Consider the following 18616-nt stretch of genomic DNA (forward strand, 5'->3'; position numbering starts at 1 on the left):
AAGACGGAATATCACAAATACAACGTTATGTTGAGAGAAACTTACACGTGTCATTTATAGTGACAAACACTATAATAACTATATATCTGTATCATAAAAGTCTTTTTTCTCAAAATAAAATTGTTAAAACTTGAAATATAAAATTTGGTGCAAGTGGTATTGGGTGAGATCGCATCACATGTTCTTCGGAATCTCTATCACCACTACGAAATAGATGTACACACATTTTTCTTATATTTTGTGTGCAACATATTTATTTTTAGTGTCAATTAGTATGTAAGAACGTTTTTATCATTTTACCACTGTGTCATGCACGCATATGATTTACTTAGATTACGATCAATCATCATTAACAATGATGATAGCCTTTGTGTTATTTTTAAATAGCGAGCAACATGCAAACCATTATTGCAACATGCAGTATATGCTTACGTGAATTTTTATATCTATATATTCATGCTACACACTTGCTTATATAAATTAACATTTAAACTATTCAGATTGAATCTGGTAAGTCGTATCTGTTAATTGCTGTTGGCGTATCCTTAATTAGTAGCATTGGCTGTCACTCTATTGTCCTTGAAAATATTTCAGGCGTACGTGCGTGCTATAACTTCAGTCTTCTGGTGGTGGTGTTAGCACTCTCGTTTCTCTGTATTGCAAATTTGTAACTTCCTATCATCGTCTGTGACATCAATGGGTGGGATATTTAGCAAGAAAGGACCATCTGGGTTCTCATCCTGGTCGACAGCCGAGGAAGTTACCGAAGGGATTGATGGATCTGGTGTAACTGCCATTGTTACAGGTTCATCCTCTATCTTGAACTTCATATACGATTGTTCGTGTGATAAAGGATATATGCATAGTGAGCTTCATTTGTTATATATTTCAGGAGGCTCAAGTGGTATTGGGGCGGAGACATCACGTGTTCTTGCACTGCGTGGTGTCCATGTATTTATGGCCGTAAGGAACACGGAAGCTGGGGAACGCGTTAAAGAAGCGATACTTACAGAAGTACCCGACGCAAAAGTTGACGTTAGGGAGTTGGATCTCAGTTCATTGGAATCTGTAAGGAAATTTGGATCAAATTATTGTTCCTCCGGCATTCCACTGAACTTCCTTGTGTAAGTATATTTTTTAGCCGTACTAGATTGAATTCGACAGTTTATATTAGGTTCATTATCTTATTTGCAAACGAACCGATTTAAATTATACAGCGCGTAGTTCTTAGTTCTGATACCGTACTGCACAACGATTCAATTCGAACCAGAGAAACCTAAAATGTTGAAGTATGAATCAATCAGGATAAGGACATAATGTACTAACATTTGTGTATTTCATACATACTAATATTACAAATTATAAGTAATGCACTCTCTTCTTTGATGTAAGCAACAATGCAGGGTTAGGGGCAGCTCCATTCAAGCTTTCCAAAGACGGCACAGAAATGCAATTTGCAACTAACCATCTAGGTTTGCCTCCTAACCATTTTTTTTTTTAGTACTTTGAACTGTATTCCAACGGATCAATTTTATAATATTTGCTTCTATTTTACCAATTCATTTGTTACTTGAACCATCCAATCTGCAGGTCATATTCTTCTCACTGAACTTCTGTGGAGATCATGAAAACAACGTCGCGAGAAAGCGAAGTAGAGGGGAGAATTGTTAATGTATCATCATCACTTCATCCAGATGGGTACAGCGAAGGGATTCGTTTTAATAAAATTAATGATGAAGCAAGGTAAATCTTCTTTCGGCTGTTCTGGTTTAATATTTTAGTATCCGTTTTTAACATTTCGAAGTGCATGTTTCGGAGAATTATGTCAACTATCTAACCCTTTTGGTTGCTAATTTACAGATACAACAGATATTATGCCTATGCTCAATCCAAGCTTGCTTACTTGTTACATACTAATGAACTTACAAGGCGTCTCCAGGTATTGGACATTTTAAGTCATCCAATGCAAATATTTAACCTGTTACTATAAGAATTGATCTGCAGTAATTCTTGGTCGACTTGGTAATCAACTTTTTTTTTTTCTTTTTTTTTTTTTTTTTAACAGAAAGAAGGGGTAGATTACTGCGAATTCTCTTCATCCCGGTATGATTTTTACCAATATCAGGCGCCATGATCTCTTGTTAATCTGTAAGCTTCATCTTCTCTACTTTATTAGTTTCCGGCATACAGAATCTTGCACCGTTAACATTTATAGCCGACGTGGACCGTGGTTGAATAATTTCATCGAACATTGTCCGTGTAGGGTGCGGCAACCTCATGCTTTCTGGCACTTAACCCACAAGTTAAGGGTGTATCCAGCGAATACTTTGTGGACTCTAACGTTGGCAAACAGAGTTCTCAGGCAAAAGATGTAGATTTGGCTAAAAAACTGTGGGATTTTAGCTTGAGTTTGACCAATGCCAAGTAGCACAGAGTGTTGATCTTGCTGGTTTATGTCATGGTAGCTCTTTTCTTGACTTTCTGTTATCATATCAATTGCCAAATTTCAGAACTTCAAATTTGTAATCTGTTTGTACTTTCTGATCATGGGATCAGATCTTTGTGATTCTTCACTTTCTGCATTGAGATTTTATGTTTTTCTTCTAAACTACTGAATTTGTTCTGCATATATTTATAAAAAGCAAGGTTCTAAAATACACTAGGCGCTACGGTGAGTTGGACCTAGCGCCTAGGCGGCTAGGCAGGATCTAGGTAGATTTAAGTAAATCTGTTATATTTTGTGTAAATTAGTGTGTTTATACTTAAAATATATATAATTACATCATAAATTACAAAATAGAATGACATATATATTATGAAGTATTGAAACATAATGAAACATGGGGAACAAGCATATAATGTGTGTTCATTTAAGTATTCAAGTCTCTTACAATTTATTAAAAAAAAATGCAAAATGAAAGTTATCTATTTTCTATCTAAGTGAGCCGCAACCTAGGCAGGTATGGCTAGGTTGGGCTGGTGCCTATGCGGGTTAGGTGGACACCTCAACAGGTCTAGGTACCCCTTCTAAATTTTCAAACACCTAGGCATTAATCGGGACAGTGACCAACCGTCTAACATCTAGATGAGGCCTAGGAGGTGCTAGGCGAGGATTTTTAGAACAATGATAAAAAGAAATGATTTCCACGTATCCTTTGTTAGTCTTGTTGCTTGATGCTCTTTGATCTGTTGAATCCACAGGTAGAAATTAAAAAGGGACGTTCAAGGGAACCAAAAAGGGTTTGCGAAAATCATTTCTCGTTTCTAATCGTGCCGCTCTATTGATCGATACCTAAAAGGGTTCTGACAAATTTATAATTTCCAATTAGTGTTGCGTTCAGTAAACTGTGAACGTTCTCTGACCAATCTTAAAGCCTGTTTGCACATGAGAGATGTACTTTTCCCATAAGCGATTTTGGACCTCCCAAAATATCTTCCAAACAGGTCGTTATCATTAAACTAAACCATTAACTATCCGAGCATAAGTAATACCACTGAACGTCTCATTCTTCATCAATAATCCATAAATTAGGTCATCAGAAGATATCTAGAGAAAGATATTCAAGAGGAATTAGATTTCTTCTATTTGATGCAACTTCAAGTACATTTAGATACAACAATATAACCCGAACCGCCTATCTTAAGAGTCGGACTGAGCTCCGTGAACTGATACAGGATTGAACAGACCGGCCCGGAAAGCTTTCAAATCTCAACTACCATCTTGACAAAAATCAACTCGAATTCAAATCCCCACCCTCTGTACAATAATATGTGCCACCTCAGCCGCCCTTTCTTCTCCCAGTAACTTAAAATGGAAGGTCAGGTTCAAATGCTAAAGTGTGCACTTCTTTACAGCAGCAGAAACGTTTGCTTTACAAGGAATTATCAAATGCTGGATCTCCGAAGGCCATCGCAATAGAGCTTTAGAACCCTCTTCTGCTGAGTACTGCTTACCACTGGAACATGACTGAGAGCATTGAGACCATTCATATCATGTTACTCTTCTGGCAATCAGGGTATCAAAAGATCCACTCATTTGCATATTTGTCCACATTGTCGATTCCTAGAAGCCCTGTTCTAGCCAGGGATCACGCACCTACCATATACCACTGCTATGATCGAGCACTCGTACAAGGATGTTCAGCTTAATATGGACCTACCATGTACCACTGCAATGATCGAGCACTACAATCCATGGATGTTCAACTTAATATGATCCCTTAAGAGCTGCTGAGACACACAATCAGCCAAAACAGACTGCACGTCAAATAGCTCCCTGGGGTCCCCAGGAACTGAATGCCCAACCTGGTTTCTGAGCACACCATTATCAGGAAAAAAAATATCCCGGAAAACATAAGAGCCTTGTGGAAATCCTTGAGGTAGGTCTGGCTTTGGCTCATGGTATGGCATGTTGCCATTTGTATGGAAACCACAGTTTTGAGATCTCTGGGTCATCCCTATGCCTGCAAGTGAGTAGGTTGTTGGCTGCTTCAAGTGTTGAAAAGGGATTGAACTGCTGGTGAGAGGAGTAGATGAACCGGATGTGGTATGAGGGCTAGATATGGGAGAGGGGGACATCCTTCCACTGACATGTGGTGGTGATCTAGAATGTAGAAGCGGACTTCCAATAGGAGAAATTGGGCATGATACATTTTTCGGTGAATAAGCATCACTGGGAACCAAAAAGGAAACGGAGAAGTTACGAATATAATGAAACAATGAGTAGATAACTAGTAGTCAAATCAGTCCTTATTGACCCAGGTGGCATTGATATTACTAATAGGTTTTCTCACATTTACTTCAGTATTATACAGTTATAAAGGTATTGTCATTGCCCTTTCTGAAATGAACAGTTCAATTGTATGCAAAGGATTCTTTAATGAAAAAGTACAGGTGTGCGTATTAAGCTTAATAATGTTGGTTGCATGTATGAGTTGGAAGCAAAAACAAGGTACAGACCAGGTTTTGATAACGTAATAGTTTGGTCACTAATTAAAACCACGCACGTACACATGATAAAGATATTATTGAGAAGACAGGAGAGAGACCTTGATGCGAAAACAGTTTTTGAGCCTCTGGACTGATGCATGCCCATCCCTTCTGAGTCTAAGTTCAAATGATTTTTCCCATGTCCAAATGCCTAAAAGAATATAAGAAAAGGAAATGCATCAACTTTACAACTGATAAAGCAGACAAACATGAAATTTTGTGTGTTCTGCACCAAATATGCCAGCATTAATCAATTGAAAATAATTAGTCTCCAAATAGCATATAGCTCGTTGTCCACATGACTACTAACAAGCATACGCAGCACCATAATATCTGTTTCTCACAGCACATCTGGACAAAAAATGTACGTAATGTAAACTTAGATTTTGGGGTACTGTAAAACCTTATGATGTTGGGTGTCAACAGAGCATGGTTTTCATCTTATACAAGGTAATAAACATGGAAAAACAATATGAAAGGATGGGAAACAAAATGTTCTCATGATATAAAAGTTCTAATGTCATATACCATGAGGTCATCTATTTGCACTCTGAAGTTGATATGCAACGAAAAGTTAATATTTGGTTGACATCAAAGACAACAAATGTGAAGTGTGAAAGTAACCGAAATACTTCTTTAATATCTTCAGTGAGATTTTTTTTATTTTGGCATGCTTCTACCTGAGATCTCATTGCAGCTGGTCCTTTAGAATGCTCTGCACTAGGGATGGTTCTTTCCAGTGGAGCAACATTCCTAACAAAAGGATGCTCCAAAAGCTGAGCAGCTGTAGGACGCTGCAGTGGGTTACGTTGCAAACACAGCCTAATAAAGCTCTTCCCATCCTCTGACAGATGATCAGGAATTTCAGGAAGTTCCTTGCTGTTTCCAATCTTAAACATGGCAGCAACCTTTGAATCACACAAAACAAGGAGGATAAGGTCATTGAGGAATATCTGCCATGCAGTCAATGAGAAATGTATAACGTCCGAGTGCTGCATAATACCCAAGTGTCTGAATTCAATCTTACTAACCCCTTCATATTGGCTCCAAGGTGGTTTTGTTGTGGCCATCTCAAGAACAGTGCAGCCAAGGCTCCATATATCAACCGCAAGATTACAACCGTTTGAATTCTTGATAACCTGAAGCACTTGAGCAGGTAATGTTACCATAAAGCCATATGAAAAAAGTGATGCAAGCGCAGAAAAAGGAACTGTGCTAACCTCAGGCGCCATCCAATATGGGCTTCCATTGAACGATAATGGACAAGACTGTCCCGTTATCTACAAATCATTTCAGATGAGATTAATCACAACACTCAGATTCATGGTTTATAGGAAAAAAGAAATGTTACACAACTTGGATCAGTTTATCAATTGTCCCATTTCAGTGTTTCTTTTGGCTCGTTTCACTCTCATAACACACTGGCTTAAAGGACCTTGTTCATTGCTAACAACAAGGTTTCATGCTAACCAGACTATCAAAAGAAATGATTGAATGATTATTGAGATAGAAACAGCAAATGAACCATCTTACATGCTTAGCCATCCCAAAATCTGCTAATTTCACCCGACCATTTGGATCTACTAATATATTTGCTCCTTTGATATCCCTGAACAAAATAAGCTTCTCATTAGGTCAAACAACATTCTTAAACAATCAAAACTAACATGGCCCATAAGGGTGGGTGATAGATGATCTTCAAAATAAGTCGAGTTTTAATAATAAGTGGCTCACCGGTGGACAGTGTTTTTGGTATGTAAGTATGCAAGCCCTGACAAGATTTGTTGAGTATAACTACGAGTGGCTACTTCACCAAACTGACCATACTCTTGAAGCAGTTTATAGATGGACCCACCAGACACATACTCCAAGTATATGTAAAGCTTGTCATCTACCTGTTCAATTATACACGCGACCACATACCAACAATAGGAATAACAAAATTATTTTAAAATGTTTACTGGCAAATGTGTGAACAGCCAATGTTTACTCACCTAAGCACCAAAAGCTATCTAGAGATTACAAAATAATACAAGGAACTCACCGTCTCAGATCCATAATACTGCACTATATTTGGATGTCGCAAGCGACTTAGCAAAGCAATTTCCTGGAAACACAACTTGTGAGTATAAACTATCCTCAACCTTAAAAGGAAAATATGTAAAATATGTAAAACTTATATGTAAAATATTTACTAAGAAATATTTAATTCTTTACAATGGCAAAGCTTTGAGCAGATCTACTGAGTCAGTACGAAAAAAACTTACTTGGCCCAGCTGCTGTGCACTTTCCTTTGATTTTGCATCATCTGCAAATAGAGTTACCTCCTTCATTGCACACATCTCACCGCTTTCACTGAAGCCCGAAAACTGAATCAAACTAGACATTCAAAATAACAAAGAATGTGTGCAGTGTGCATTACTTAAGAAGGGTGGACAATCACAAATCATTATTTTTAAATTCAGATTTCACAAACATTGTCTGATTATAAGCACAGGAAAACTGTAATTTTGGAAAGCATAGGAAATTTGTGTCAATACCATGCATGCTAAGAATTGGATATTACTGTAAAATGCTCAATCACTTAACAGAGCTGATTTGAAGGCATTTGGCTACAAACCTGTTAAAACCAAGATATACATGCCCAAATGTGCCCCTTCCAAGCAGGCGCCCCTTCTTCCAGTGTGAGCCAGGGCTTGTTGGATGTTCTACCCTATTAGGGCTACGTGGAACTGTGGGAGTTGTTGTAGCTGAATATGAAGGAGAAAAAGGACAGGTCTTAGTTATTGTTATTGGAGGAAGGGGCAACCGGTGGCTTTTCTGCTTCGCATCATCAGGCCGGCTTGTAGGCGACTCTGCGGCTGGCCCTCCGGATCGAGGATGCAGAGGGGTAGCAGCACCACTTTGTATTCTGGAGTTGGGACCAGGACTAGTCATTCTAGGACTGGGTATTGGAGAACATTCGGGACTACACCTAATGTGCTGCCAAAACAACTGTCCTGACATATCCCCTCCGACTGAATTATGCCCAGAATTTTGACCTGAACCTGGACTAGAGCAGTGGGTAGAAGCTATATCTGGATAAGTCTTTGCTGCCCAGAAGCTAGAGTTCCTAACTTGCTCAACACTGAACACTCTCATAGGACTCCTAGAAGGACTCGACATTGAGCTGTCCGGAGCACTAGACAAAGTACCATGGAAAGGGATTTGTATATTCTGCATATGTGTGCTTGAAGGTTTCCATTTTGGTGATGTAGACAGAACCTGATTATTGCACAAAAGATGACCCGGCTTCAACGTGTCTTTGGAGTTCTTTTGGTACACAGTAGGGAATGGATCCTTTTGTATTACACTACATAAAGATAGAAGCAAATTTTTCAGGGGGTGAATGAGCACGCACACAGAAGAAACATATACAGGTGAATATGATATATCATGTATCTAGCATAAAACCGTAAATAAGGACTTCATTTCCAATGACATAGATGAGAACTTACCAGGAAGGACTGTTTATATTTGTTCTGTTTCCATTTTCATAGTCGGATCCCATGGGACTTAGAAGGCGTGAGTCAGACGGATCATCACTATCAATAGAACTATCACTGGATATGGAAGCAGTAGCTAAATCTCCTTCAGCATAGGTACGATCTTCCCTGCTTGAGACACATCCGGGTCCTGGAAGAGGCAAATAGAACAATTGGTTGGACTCTCTGTCAGATTCTGGTTTTGATACCATGCTGATGCCAGAGTTAGGACGCCCAATGTTAGAAAGTTGCACTCTAGGAAGGGGTAGTGGCTGGGCATGAGGCTTTTCTGCAAAGCTTGGACAGCGTGATACTTGTGAGGAGGGTACTGGTGACAGCACCCTAGATAGAGAACCCATTTCTGAAACAGTGTCAATGCATCTTCTTCGAGAACCTCCTGATCTACCATTGCACTTTTCTTCAGACGAGCTCTTAAGTTTACGGTGTATGGTTGCTATGGTATCGATGAAACTCTCCCGATTAGCTTTCTTCTTCTTCACTTCTTTGGACGAAGACTTCCTCCACCAAGAAGGCATGCTTATATAGTGAAACTACAGTCAAAAAGAGCAGATCCGGAGATAAATTACTCTCCTTGGTTAAAGATAAGCTATCACATTTAGACCTATGTAATGACCAAGTACGCAACTCATATATTCATAACAATGAAGTAATCCAGTGGCCGTATTCATAAAACCTCTGTATGACAAAACTCAAACAGATAGCGATAACTCATTTTGGCAGGAGCCCCAGACGAGATATTCAATACAAATTATGCCAACAAGAACCTGTATAGATATTCCAAGCATTTTGTCATTAGCTCTTGCCAAGAACAAATACAATAGACAATTAATTACATAAATGTACGTTCGCATAACAACGTAAACTTGAATTATCAGTAGGTGGGGAACCCATTACTCATGTGTTGACAAGCATGCATAAACAACCATAATTCGGATACACGAACTACCGTCGAGGTCACACATTCCGATTGCAAATGTTGGCTTTTTATGTGGAAAGGAACAAAAATCACCAAAACTTTCGAAAGCCAACTGCATTTTTATTTGCAAAGCATTATTTACTAAATAGAGAAATTCACAGCTCAGATCTACGAAATTCGGTAACCCATTTCGACAAATTCAATTGCATAAAGTAAATATCTTCAAACCCAAAAGAAATCAGAAATTGAATAAAATTTCACTCCCACCACCAAACAACATTAACTTCTTACAATTACGAAATTACTACTACTTAAACAAAGAAAAATACAAAAATTAAGCTAATCAAACACAATGGCGGAGAAAACACAAGCTCAAAATCCGTGACGGAGCCGTAATTTCCCAGCGGAAATGCAAAATATTTTCAAATAATTCAATTCTCTGAAGCTCGAGAGAAATTCAAGCCACTAAACTGACTAAAGCAGAAACCCTAATTACTTACAGCGCGGCTGTGTACCTAGAGCCAGAAACGACGTCGCTTGGAGGAAAGCTGGAAACTCAGTGTCTGTCCTTCTCCGGCACGGCGGAGCGAGGAAGGTGAAAAGACGCCGAGCACGGAAGAAATGTTTTAGAGTGAGCGGTAAAGTGTGCCCCTGGTGAGTGTTGAGAAATATAATAATTAAAGTGACTAATTTATTCAATTTAATCGTTAATTAAATCCAGAAAAAAGGTAGCGAGCATCGCGGTGTATTATAATTTTGTGGTATCGTTAAGGATCACCGTTGGTTTTGATAGCGATGACGACGGTCATTGTGGTTTGTGGTTAGTAACGATTTGAGATGAAGGGTGTATGGAGTTTGGAGTGTGGTGAGAGTAGTAGAGTTTTTATGTTTATTATAGTTTTTTAACGGCATCTTACTTTATTTTATATTTTTGGAACAGCTTAATACTCCATCCTCATTTCATTTGTGATTTCACAAGGGGATTTGCTAACCACCCGTTGGGGTGGGACATACCCTGCTAACTTGAGGAAGCGGAACTTTAGGGCGATTCGATTTCAATCGATTCAGTTTTTTGTCAAAATCGAAAACTGAAACAAAGTTGTTGTTCAGGTGGGTTCAATTTCGTTCAGTTTTTTTTTTTTTTATTTAGTTTTTTTATTTCGGTTTTTTCAGGTTCCTGTTATTTTACTGAATATTGTTTTTCTTCTAATTCTAAAACGGAAAATTTTATTTGAACTCATCTAACCTCTTTTTACACCAAACTTAAATTTTAAATGTGAAATTTCTTTATTACCCTATTACATAATTATCATCAAGTACAAAATAAAATTAACAAGAAAATTAAAAGATTTATCAGTAAACCCATCCCAATAATCAAGCCCTAACTATCACGTAATTTTTCTTCTACGTTATGTTCTGACAAAAACCCTAAGACTCTCCCATAGAGAAAAAATAAAACCTTTTTTTATACGTGAACGTTAATCTTGAAGTTTTGGATCCTTCAACTAAGTATGAATGAATTTATGCAAGACTTGAATTATTGTTTTATATGTCATATATAATGTTATGACTCTGCTATGTCATATATAATGTTATGACTCTGCTGCCTCTGCAAGTTTCCCTATTCTTTTGTTCTTTTTGGCCTCTGGTCAGCTTTGCTTCATTCACAAGACAACCGATTGTACTCTTTCTGGTGTTCAGTATTATTTTGTAGGCAAAGGAAGTGGCCCTCTCATTCATAAGTGTGCGTGTAAGTCTTTTAATTTCCTCTACTTCCTTCAATTTGTCCAATAAGACATGATTCATCTACCAATATACGCTTACAGGTTACAACTTATAAGTCTTTATATCACCAAAACATACAAACTCAAATTCATATGCAACATACATCATCACACAAGGTAACTTGAGACTTATTGAGAATAACGTTGTAGAGGTTGATGAAGATTCCATCAAAAGCAACTGTTGAAATGAGAGAATGTGTAGAAAATGCATTGATTTTAGCTTTTTATTTTTTAAATGGGTGTAAGATAAATTATAAAATTAAATTGAGTTTGTAAGGGTAATTTAGGTAATAAATATGAGTTCAAAAGATATTGATAGTTTCATTAAAAATAATATGAATGTAAAGAGTAAATTGTGTGTAGAAAGACGTTATATAGATTCAAATAAAATTTCCCTTCTAAAATATGTGAGCTATTCTTCTTAGAAGTTCTTACATAATTCATTTGGAAGAAACAGCAACAACCTCATATTGTCCTATTTCGTATTTCCCTTGTTTTGGCTTTGGAGCTACAACTTGAGGCATAGACCAAAACGAAAAAAATTATAGAAAAAAAAATACAAGGATACTAATCAATTAATTTTTACCTTCAAAGCCAAAGCTACAAGTAGACTTGAAAATAGATCGGGTTTATTAGGTTTGGGTCGGGTTTAATCTGATCTATTAATTTAACGGATCATCCAAATCCAACCCGTTAAGCTAACGGAATCCAATTTATCATTCCACCCGTTAACTCTTTTTTTTTTTTTTTTTTTTTTTTTTTTTTAACATTTCATCCAAAACAAAATACGCGGAAACAAAAACTGGGTTGCAACCAAAATACGAACTTCCACTGCGTTTTTGAAAAAAAACCCAATAAAATTCTCAGGATTAACAAAAAAATGCTCAAAACGAAAGTTGGGGGTAGGACCGTAGGAATCAAAACACGAAATTTCAACTCAATTTTCAAAGAAACCAAATAAAATTTCCAGAACTAACACCAAAAAATGCTGAAACAGAGACTGGGTTGAAATCAAAACACAAAATTGAAACTGGGTTTTTACAGAATTCAAACAAAACCATCAATACTCAAATGGGAATCTGAGTAAAGTAGTAACCTTAATCTTGCCAAATTCAAACAATCCCATGAACAAATACAGAAGAAAAAGAAATTAACAAAAAAAGAAATAAGAAAGAAATACCTAGCAAATAAATCCAAATCTCCGAGTCGCTGTTTTTCTTCTTTGATTATTATTTTTGGGTTTTTTCTTCCTCCTTGTGGGCGGACTAATTGAAAGGTTGGATCTTGATGCTTCTCTTGAATTTTCACCAAACCATTTCGTGAAGCACAACTTTGGTCGCTACGCCAGTACACTGTCCCCGCAACCGCGTCGATAAAAGTTAAGGAGCACAGCGATTCTGAGAGACCAACGGCGTGCACGAGACGGCGAGAGAGAGTGAGTCGTGACTGGGGGCTTTTTTATTAGTACTATTGAAATTATACTTAAGTCTTCAATAACGAGTCTTAATGGGTGGTTAATGGGTTCTCGGGTTCATTCAAAATGATCCGTTATTTAACGGATGGTTAACGGTTGATCGATTAACCACCCGACCCATTTACTACTCGCTCAAATACTAATTTTAACTGATCGGGTCGGATCATGTTAATGGGTCAAGTTGAAAATGCCAAGTCTAGCTGCAAGTAAGAAGAAGAAGATAATTTTTACCTTCAAAGCCAAAGATGCAAGAAAGAAGAAGCCAGGTACAATAAATTTAAGAAGAAACTAAGTTTTCATCCCTCTTTCTTCTATGTCATTTCTTTGATTAAAACCTTATTTCTTTGCAAATTTTGACCAAGGTCCTTAGGTTTTAATGAGTGTCATTATTTCAATAACAAAATATTTACATATTAGCATAATATAATTAAATTTCTAAACTATATTCCTTTAATGTTAGAAAAGTTACATTTGGTACATTTATATTTATGGCTATGGTTTGTATTATATATTTCTATTTTTAGTTTCTACCCAATTTTAATTTTCAACCCTTTTTAAAATTTGTACTAAATTTCTTTTTAGTTTTAATTTGTACTAAATTTCTTTTTAGTTTTAATTTGTACCCATATATTAAATTTTTTTTTGTGCTCATATTAAAAAAAAAAAAAAAAAAAAAAAAAAAAAAAAAAAACAGGTACGAAAAATAAATTAGGTTCTCATCCCTCTTTCTTCTATTCCATTGATTAAAACTTTATTTCTTTGCAAATTTTGATCAATCTCCTTAGGTCTTAATGAGTGTCATTATTTCAATACTAAAATATTTACATATTAGCATAATTAAATTAAATTTCTAAAATATATTCATTTAATGTTAGAAAAGTTACATTTGGTATTTTTATGGCTATATTTTGTATTATATATTTCTATTTTTAGTTTGTACCCAATTTTAATTTGCAGTCCTTTTTAAAATTTGTACTAAATTTCTTTTTAGTTTTAATTTGTACCCATGTATTTTTTTTTTTTTAATCTTTTATTTGTACCCATAATTTCTTCATAAATTACCCATTAATGTACCACTTTGTTAAGTTAAAATGTGACAACCCATCCCTAATTTTCCATGTAATTTTCTTCCCGAGTGTATAAAATGACCATTACGTCCTTATTGGCAAAGTGGAATCTGATGTGGACGTTGTTGTTAAGCGTTTAATTTATTTTTTGTATTATCGTAATTAAGTTGTAATTGCCAATCAGAAACTCTCTTTCTCTTTCTTCTTCTTCTTCTTCTTTTTCTTATTCTCACTAACTGTAAATCTCTTTCTCTCTGCAACAACAAACTCCATCATCAAACCTCACTGATCAATGTTCAAACCACCATCATCATACTCTTCTCATCCCCACAAGTCCATCTGTAGAGTCCATTCGAAAACGAACGAGATTTGAGTTCCCAACTCAGAGCTCCGACTTGGATCGTGGTTCTTCGGCGTCTTTTCATTTGAGTTACAAGGTTTTGGAAGGTTTAGAAGCAGCTACACAACTCCCCGAGGTCCCTAGCCTAAGTTTGAAGTCAAGCCAACGTGTAGACACACGATTTTGGGACATTGGAATTAGGGTCGAGACTTTCGAGCCATTTTCAGTCCATTTTCGTCCACATTTTGGACTTTCAAAAGGTACAAAATTGTTATTCTCTTCCCAAGCTTCATTTCCATATAAAGTACGTAAAAAATGGTTGAGAAATGAGAAAGTTATGAAGTTTTAAAGTTTTTACAAAAATCCGGCTAACGTTTCTAAATTCCGACAAACCAGGCAGCGGCAGTGGCAGATGACGGTGACAGCAACCAGAGAACTGAGGAAGAAGGAGAATATTCCATTAAAGTTGACAGAATATTGTAACGTCATTACAGACGCCGTTGAGGTATTCCGTTAGAGTTAACAGAATATTTCGTCAACTGACAAAATATTCCCTATGGATTATGCTAGTGCTTGTAAGCGAGTCGTTGCGCGTGTGGCTGATTGCTGGCAGCTAGTGGCGGTTCATGAGGGCGCATGCCGCTTCGTGGCGGTGCATGGTCGACGTGTACGGGTTCATGACGTCGCGTAGAATGCTTTCGTATAGTTAAACCCTCTGTTTGAGCAAACTATGGGGGATTTTCCTAGCCTTTTCGTTTATTTTTTAATTAATTAATTATTATAGTTGTTTAACATCTAGTAGAGAATTATCCAATAAGGTACGAGGTCAAGCAAGGCTAGGAGGCTACGATCCGACTACGTATCAATGAGTGGGCATTTGCTTATATATATAGTTTTATGGTTTCCACAAATAGTTTTGGATTTAATATTATGCCTATCATGCTATACTTTATTTCATTTTAAAAGTGCTATTATATTGTTGAGATTTATAAATTGTCATGGCATGTTCATATACATTTTACCTGCGCATCATGCATGCTTGCATCAGTATAGTACTTGCCTCAGGCTAGGGCCAGGTTTCATGTGTATGTTCACATCGCACTGAATGCTCACTTTGGATTCATTGTAGGTGCCAGTCCTGTCCTAGGTTGCAATAGGCAACTAGGACTCGTATATGATGCGCCTAGCGCCAGTCTTCACGTGATTGTAGTACTAAAGCATATATTATGATTACAGTAATCATGTTCATGTCAAAATTTCTCTGCATGAACTCGTGAGTTAGCATAGATTGATGAGCACTTGATTTTCTTATGCCACGATTGAGATAATTGTTGTGTTTTTGAAATTATTGATGGATTACATTTGGTTTCATACTTATACGTAGTATGATTTTATGGAAACTATACATGTTTTACAGCTAAGGATTAGTATGTTCAGAAAATAAATATGTTTCATAAACCTTTGTTTTTGCCCACTCACACATTCTGTTTTTCGCCCCTCCAGGACTTAGTTAGCTTAATCCTCTGTGGCGTACGAGGGATCTTTGGCGATTCTAACATTCTCCCAAGTCAATGTAGGAGTTTATTTCCAGCTGTGTAATAAGTATCTTAACTAGATTTGACTACTCTATTTATGTCGTACTATCATTTATGCTCTGACTACTTATGTATTATAGGTTATTCCCACTACTGTGCACTTTCTTTATTAACTTAAATAAATTCTAGCTTCAGTTTAAATTTATTCGTATTTCTTCCACCTCATTTTCGAGTGTCGACCAACATGCCTTGACTTCGGTCGGGGTGTGTCAGTTTGGTATCAAAGTATAAGTTTGGCAGTCCTGCCTTCTTCATATGTGTTATAAGTCCTAATATTTTTTATCTATTATGTCAGAATCATGTCACCTCATAGGGCGCCACATGTTCCACCTGAGACAAACTTTCTTGATTTGAGACAACTCGGTAAGGCTATCGCCACCACCATTTAGACAACAATTCGTCCTCCCCAAAAGAACTACTTTAAAGACCGCATCTAATCTTCAAATAAATAATTTCTATGGCAACGAAGGACCCGAGGTAGCCGAGGCGTACTTTGAGCATGTTGAAAAGACTTTTCACGCTATGCAGTGACATGGGAATTTTCCAGCGAAACAATGGGTTGAAACAGCGACGTGGTTTTTTCATGGAGGAGTAGTGTCATGGTTGATTTACGAGTCACGCCTAATGTCTGCACAGGACGCTGGGAGTTGGGATGTTTTCAAGCGCCTATTTAATGCCAGATTCACACTTCCTGAATACAAGGATCGAAAAAGAGACGAGTTTATAGAGTTGAAACAAGGTAAAATGTCGGCAATAGAGTATCACTGGAAGTTCACTAATTTATCTCGTTATTGTCCTACTATTGCTGAAAATCCTAGAGAAATGCTTCGTCAGTTTAAGAAAAAAACTCGTAAGCGACTTCGTTCTTTGGTAATGTCTACTCCATGCCCCACTTATCAAGAATTCTTTGAGATTTTACTTCATGTTGAGGATTTCAAAAATGGCCCCGATGACAATGATGATGGAGACGAAAATAGTAACACTCAAAAGAATAACAAAAAGGGGCAGTCATCATTTGGTTCCCAAAAGATTCAATATTTCAAGAAAAGCGGTAACAGTTCCGGATCATCTAGTGAGGGTTCAAATTCCAATACTCCTCGAAGGGGCGGCAAATTAACTGGCAATTCACGTTTTCAAAATCAAAGAAACTCCAACAATTCTGGTGATCAGTTCTATCATAAGTGCAATAATCGTCACTACAGTGATTGTAAGAGGTTAAATAAAGGATGTCACACATGTGGCCAGGAGGGGCACCTATCTAATCAATGTCCTCAGAATAAAAAAAATCAGCTTCCTACACTACTAACTGATGTCCCTCCACAATAGAAATTACTTATGGTACGTAGTGCCTAATAGCAAACAAGTTATGGTGGTGTTTTCCATTACTATGGCAACATATCCCAGTATCCGAGAGGAGCATACCAGTACTCACTTGACGTTCCATATTACCAGGGCGGCTATCAACAGTACCAGGGAGGTTATACACCGTATCAGGGTGGCGAAGCATAATGTTATACTGGAGGACACTATTAAAATCTTGATGTAGCTTCTAGCAGTGGCGGGTCGGGCAGGCAGACAACCAAAATAACCAGGGTCGAGGTAATCAAGGACGTGGCAATCAGAATTAGGCAAACATAGGTCGTGGAGGCAGACAGCAAGTGCAAGGTTGCGTAAACAACATCACCATACAAGATGCTCAGAGTAATCCCAACTTAATCATAGGTATGTTGAATGTTCTAGGCCACTTTGCTAGAATTTTAATTGACTCGGGTGCTACTCACTCGATTATTTCTCAATGTTCTAATCCAATAAATTTTTCATTATAGCCATTTCATCTCATTACATTGTAATATAATGAGGGACTTTAAATCTAGGATTTATATGCCACATATATAGATACACACAATATGGGATTATAAATCTCATATATGTCAAACAATTAATCTCACATATATTAATATTAATATAATGAGGTGTACAAGGTCAAGGGACTTTGATAAAAAAAAAACATTACATATCATTAAGGTTTTGGTTAATGAATTTTAGTGACTAGGGACCGAATGCAAAATTTGCCTTTCATAAATAAAAAGCAAATTTTACTCCAATAAGAGGCCTTTAAGGATAGAGCTAGAGAATTCCTTTTTGTCCAACCCCTATCTAAATTTTTTCAAACCCATCAAAAAATTCATTTAGAAACTTTTACAAAGATACAAATCTGAGAGTATGGCCCGAAAGATTTGTTATAACTGCGGGTGAGTATGGATTCTTGGTTGTCCTAGAAGATTCTTATAAAGGAGAAACAAATCAGAAGAAGCAATTAGCAAAGAATAAATTCCCAGTTTCTTCAACTTGAGTTGCATAGTTAACTTGTTGCACTGCCTTGTTAAGATTGCAGTCTTTGGCAATGTGTGCGCTTATGGGATTTTGGCTTTCCCTTGTTCCAACATTCACCATATGTAGTTTACCCCATATCTTGCAAGGTTGTTAATGACATTGTTCCCTTGCCATTGCTTAATAGGAGTCGTGGTTCTATTAGGCCATTGTTTTCCCTTACTGTTGAGCCCCTTTTGAAACTTAGAACCACCAACTTGATTTGTACCTCTATTCACTTGTTTGGATGATAAATCAATACTAGCAAAAGCCTTCTCATTATTGCTTTTACTGTGCATGTTCAAACTATGTTTATAGCCCTTTAAAATAGCTATAACATCCGGTGCATCAATGGTTTCCATTTCTTTGGTCTTTTCAATCATAGAAGCTATACTATCATTGGATTTAGGCAAGCTTTGTTGATTTTTGTATATTCCTATAATCTTGGGATTCTTAGTTTGGTATGATTTCATGTAAATTAGTTATTTCCTTATTGATATGATTGTATCATCTTATAAATTCCTCCTTGAGACCAA

At 36.9% G+C, this 18616-nt stretch overlaps 1 protein-coding gene and 1 pseudogene across 5 annotated transcripts; one reads left to right on the top strand and one right to left on the bottom strand.

Annotated features, from left to right (window-relative positions):
- Positions 1-696: 696 nt before the first annotated feature.
- On the top strand, positions 697-2109 carry LOC103963888 (annotated as a pseudogene).
- A 1451-nt stretch (positions 2110-3560) lies between these two features.
- Positions 3561-12706, bottom strand: LOC103963863 (mitogen-activated protein kinase kinase kinase YODA). 5 transcript variants are annotated; one of them, XM_048589355.1, is made up of 14 exons: positions 12415-12706; positions 9951-10101; positions 9208-9298; positions 8487-9064; positions 7610-8341; positions 7257-7344; positions 7034-7096; positions 6724-6884; positions 6523-6598; positions 6210-6269; positions 6021-6128; positions 5670-5897; positions 5049-5140; positions 3561-4672 (listed from the first exon to the last, which is right to left on the bottom strand). In XM_048589355.1, the coding sequence occupies exons 3-14, from the start codon at positions 9244-9246 to the stop codon at positions 4186-4188; spliced, it is 2712 nt and encodes a 903-aa protein (XP_048445312.1). In that variant the 5' UTR covers positions 9247-9298; positions 9951-10101; positions 12415-12706; the 3' UTR covers positions 3561-4185. The 5 variants fall into 5 exon arrangements, with proteins under 5 accessions (XP_048445312.1, XP_048445313.1, XP_048445314.1 ...); XM_048589356.1 differs by lacking the exon at positions 9951-10101; XM_048589357.1 differs by lacking the exon at positions 9208-9298 and having other exon boundaries at positions 12415-12705.
- Between the last annotated feature and the right edge of the window lie 5910 nt (positions 12707-18616).

Source organism: the organism of the source record quoted next, unplaced genomic scaffold (assembly GCF_019419815.1).
Source record: "Pyrus x bretschneideri cultivar Hongxiangsu unplaced genomic scaffold, Pyrus_bretschneideri_v1 Contig3, whole genome shotgun sequence".
Taxonomy (NCBI): domain Eukaryota; kingdom Viridiplantae; phylum Streptophyta; class Magnoliopsida; order Rosales; family Rosaceae; genus Pyrus; species Pyrus x bretschneideri.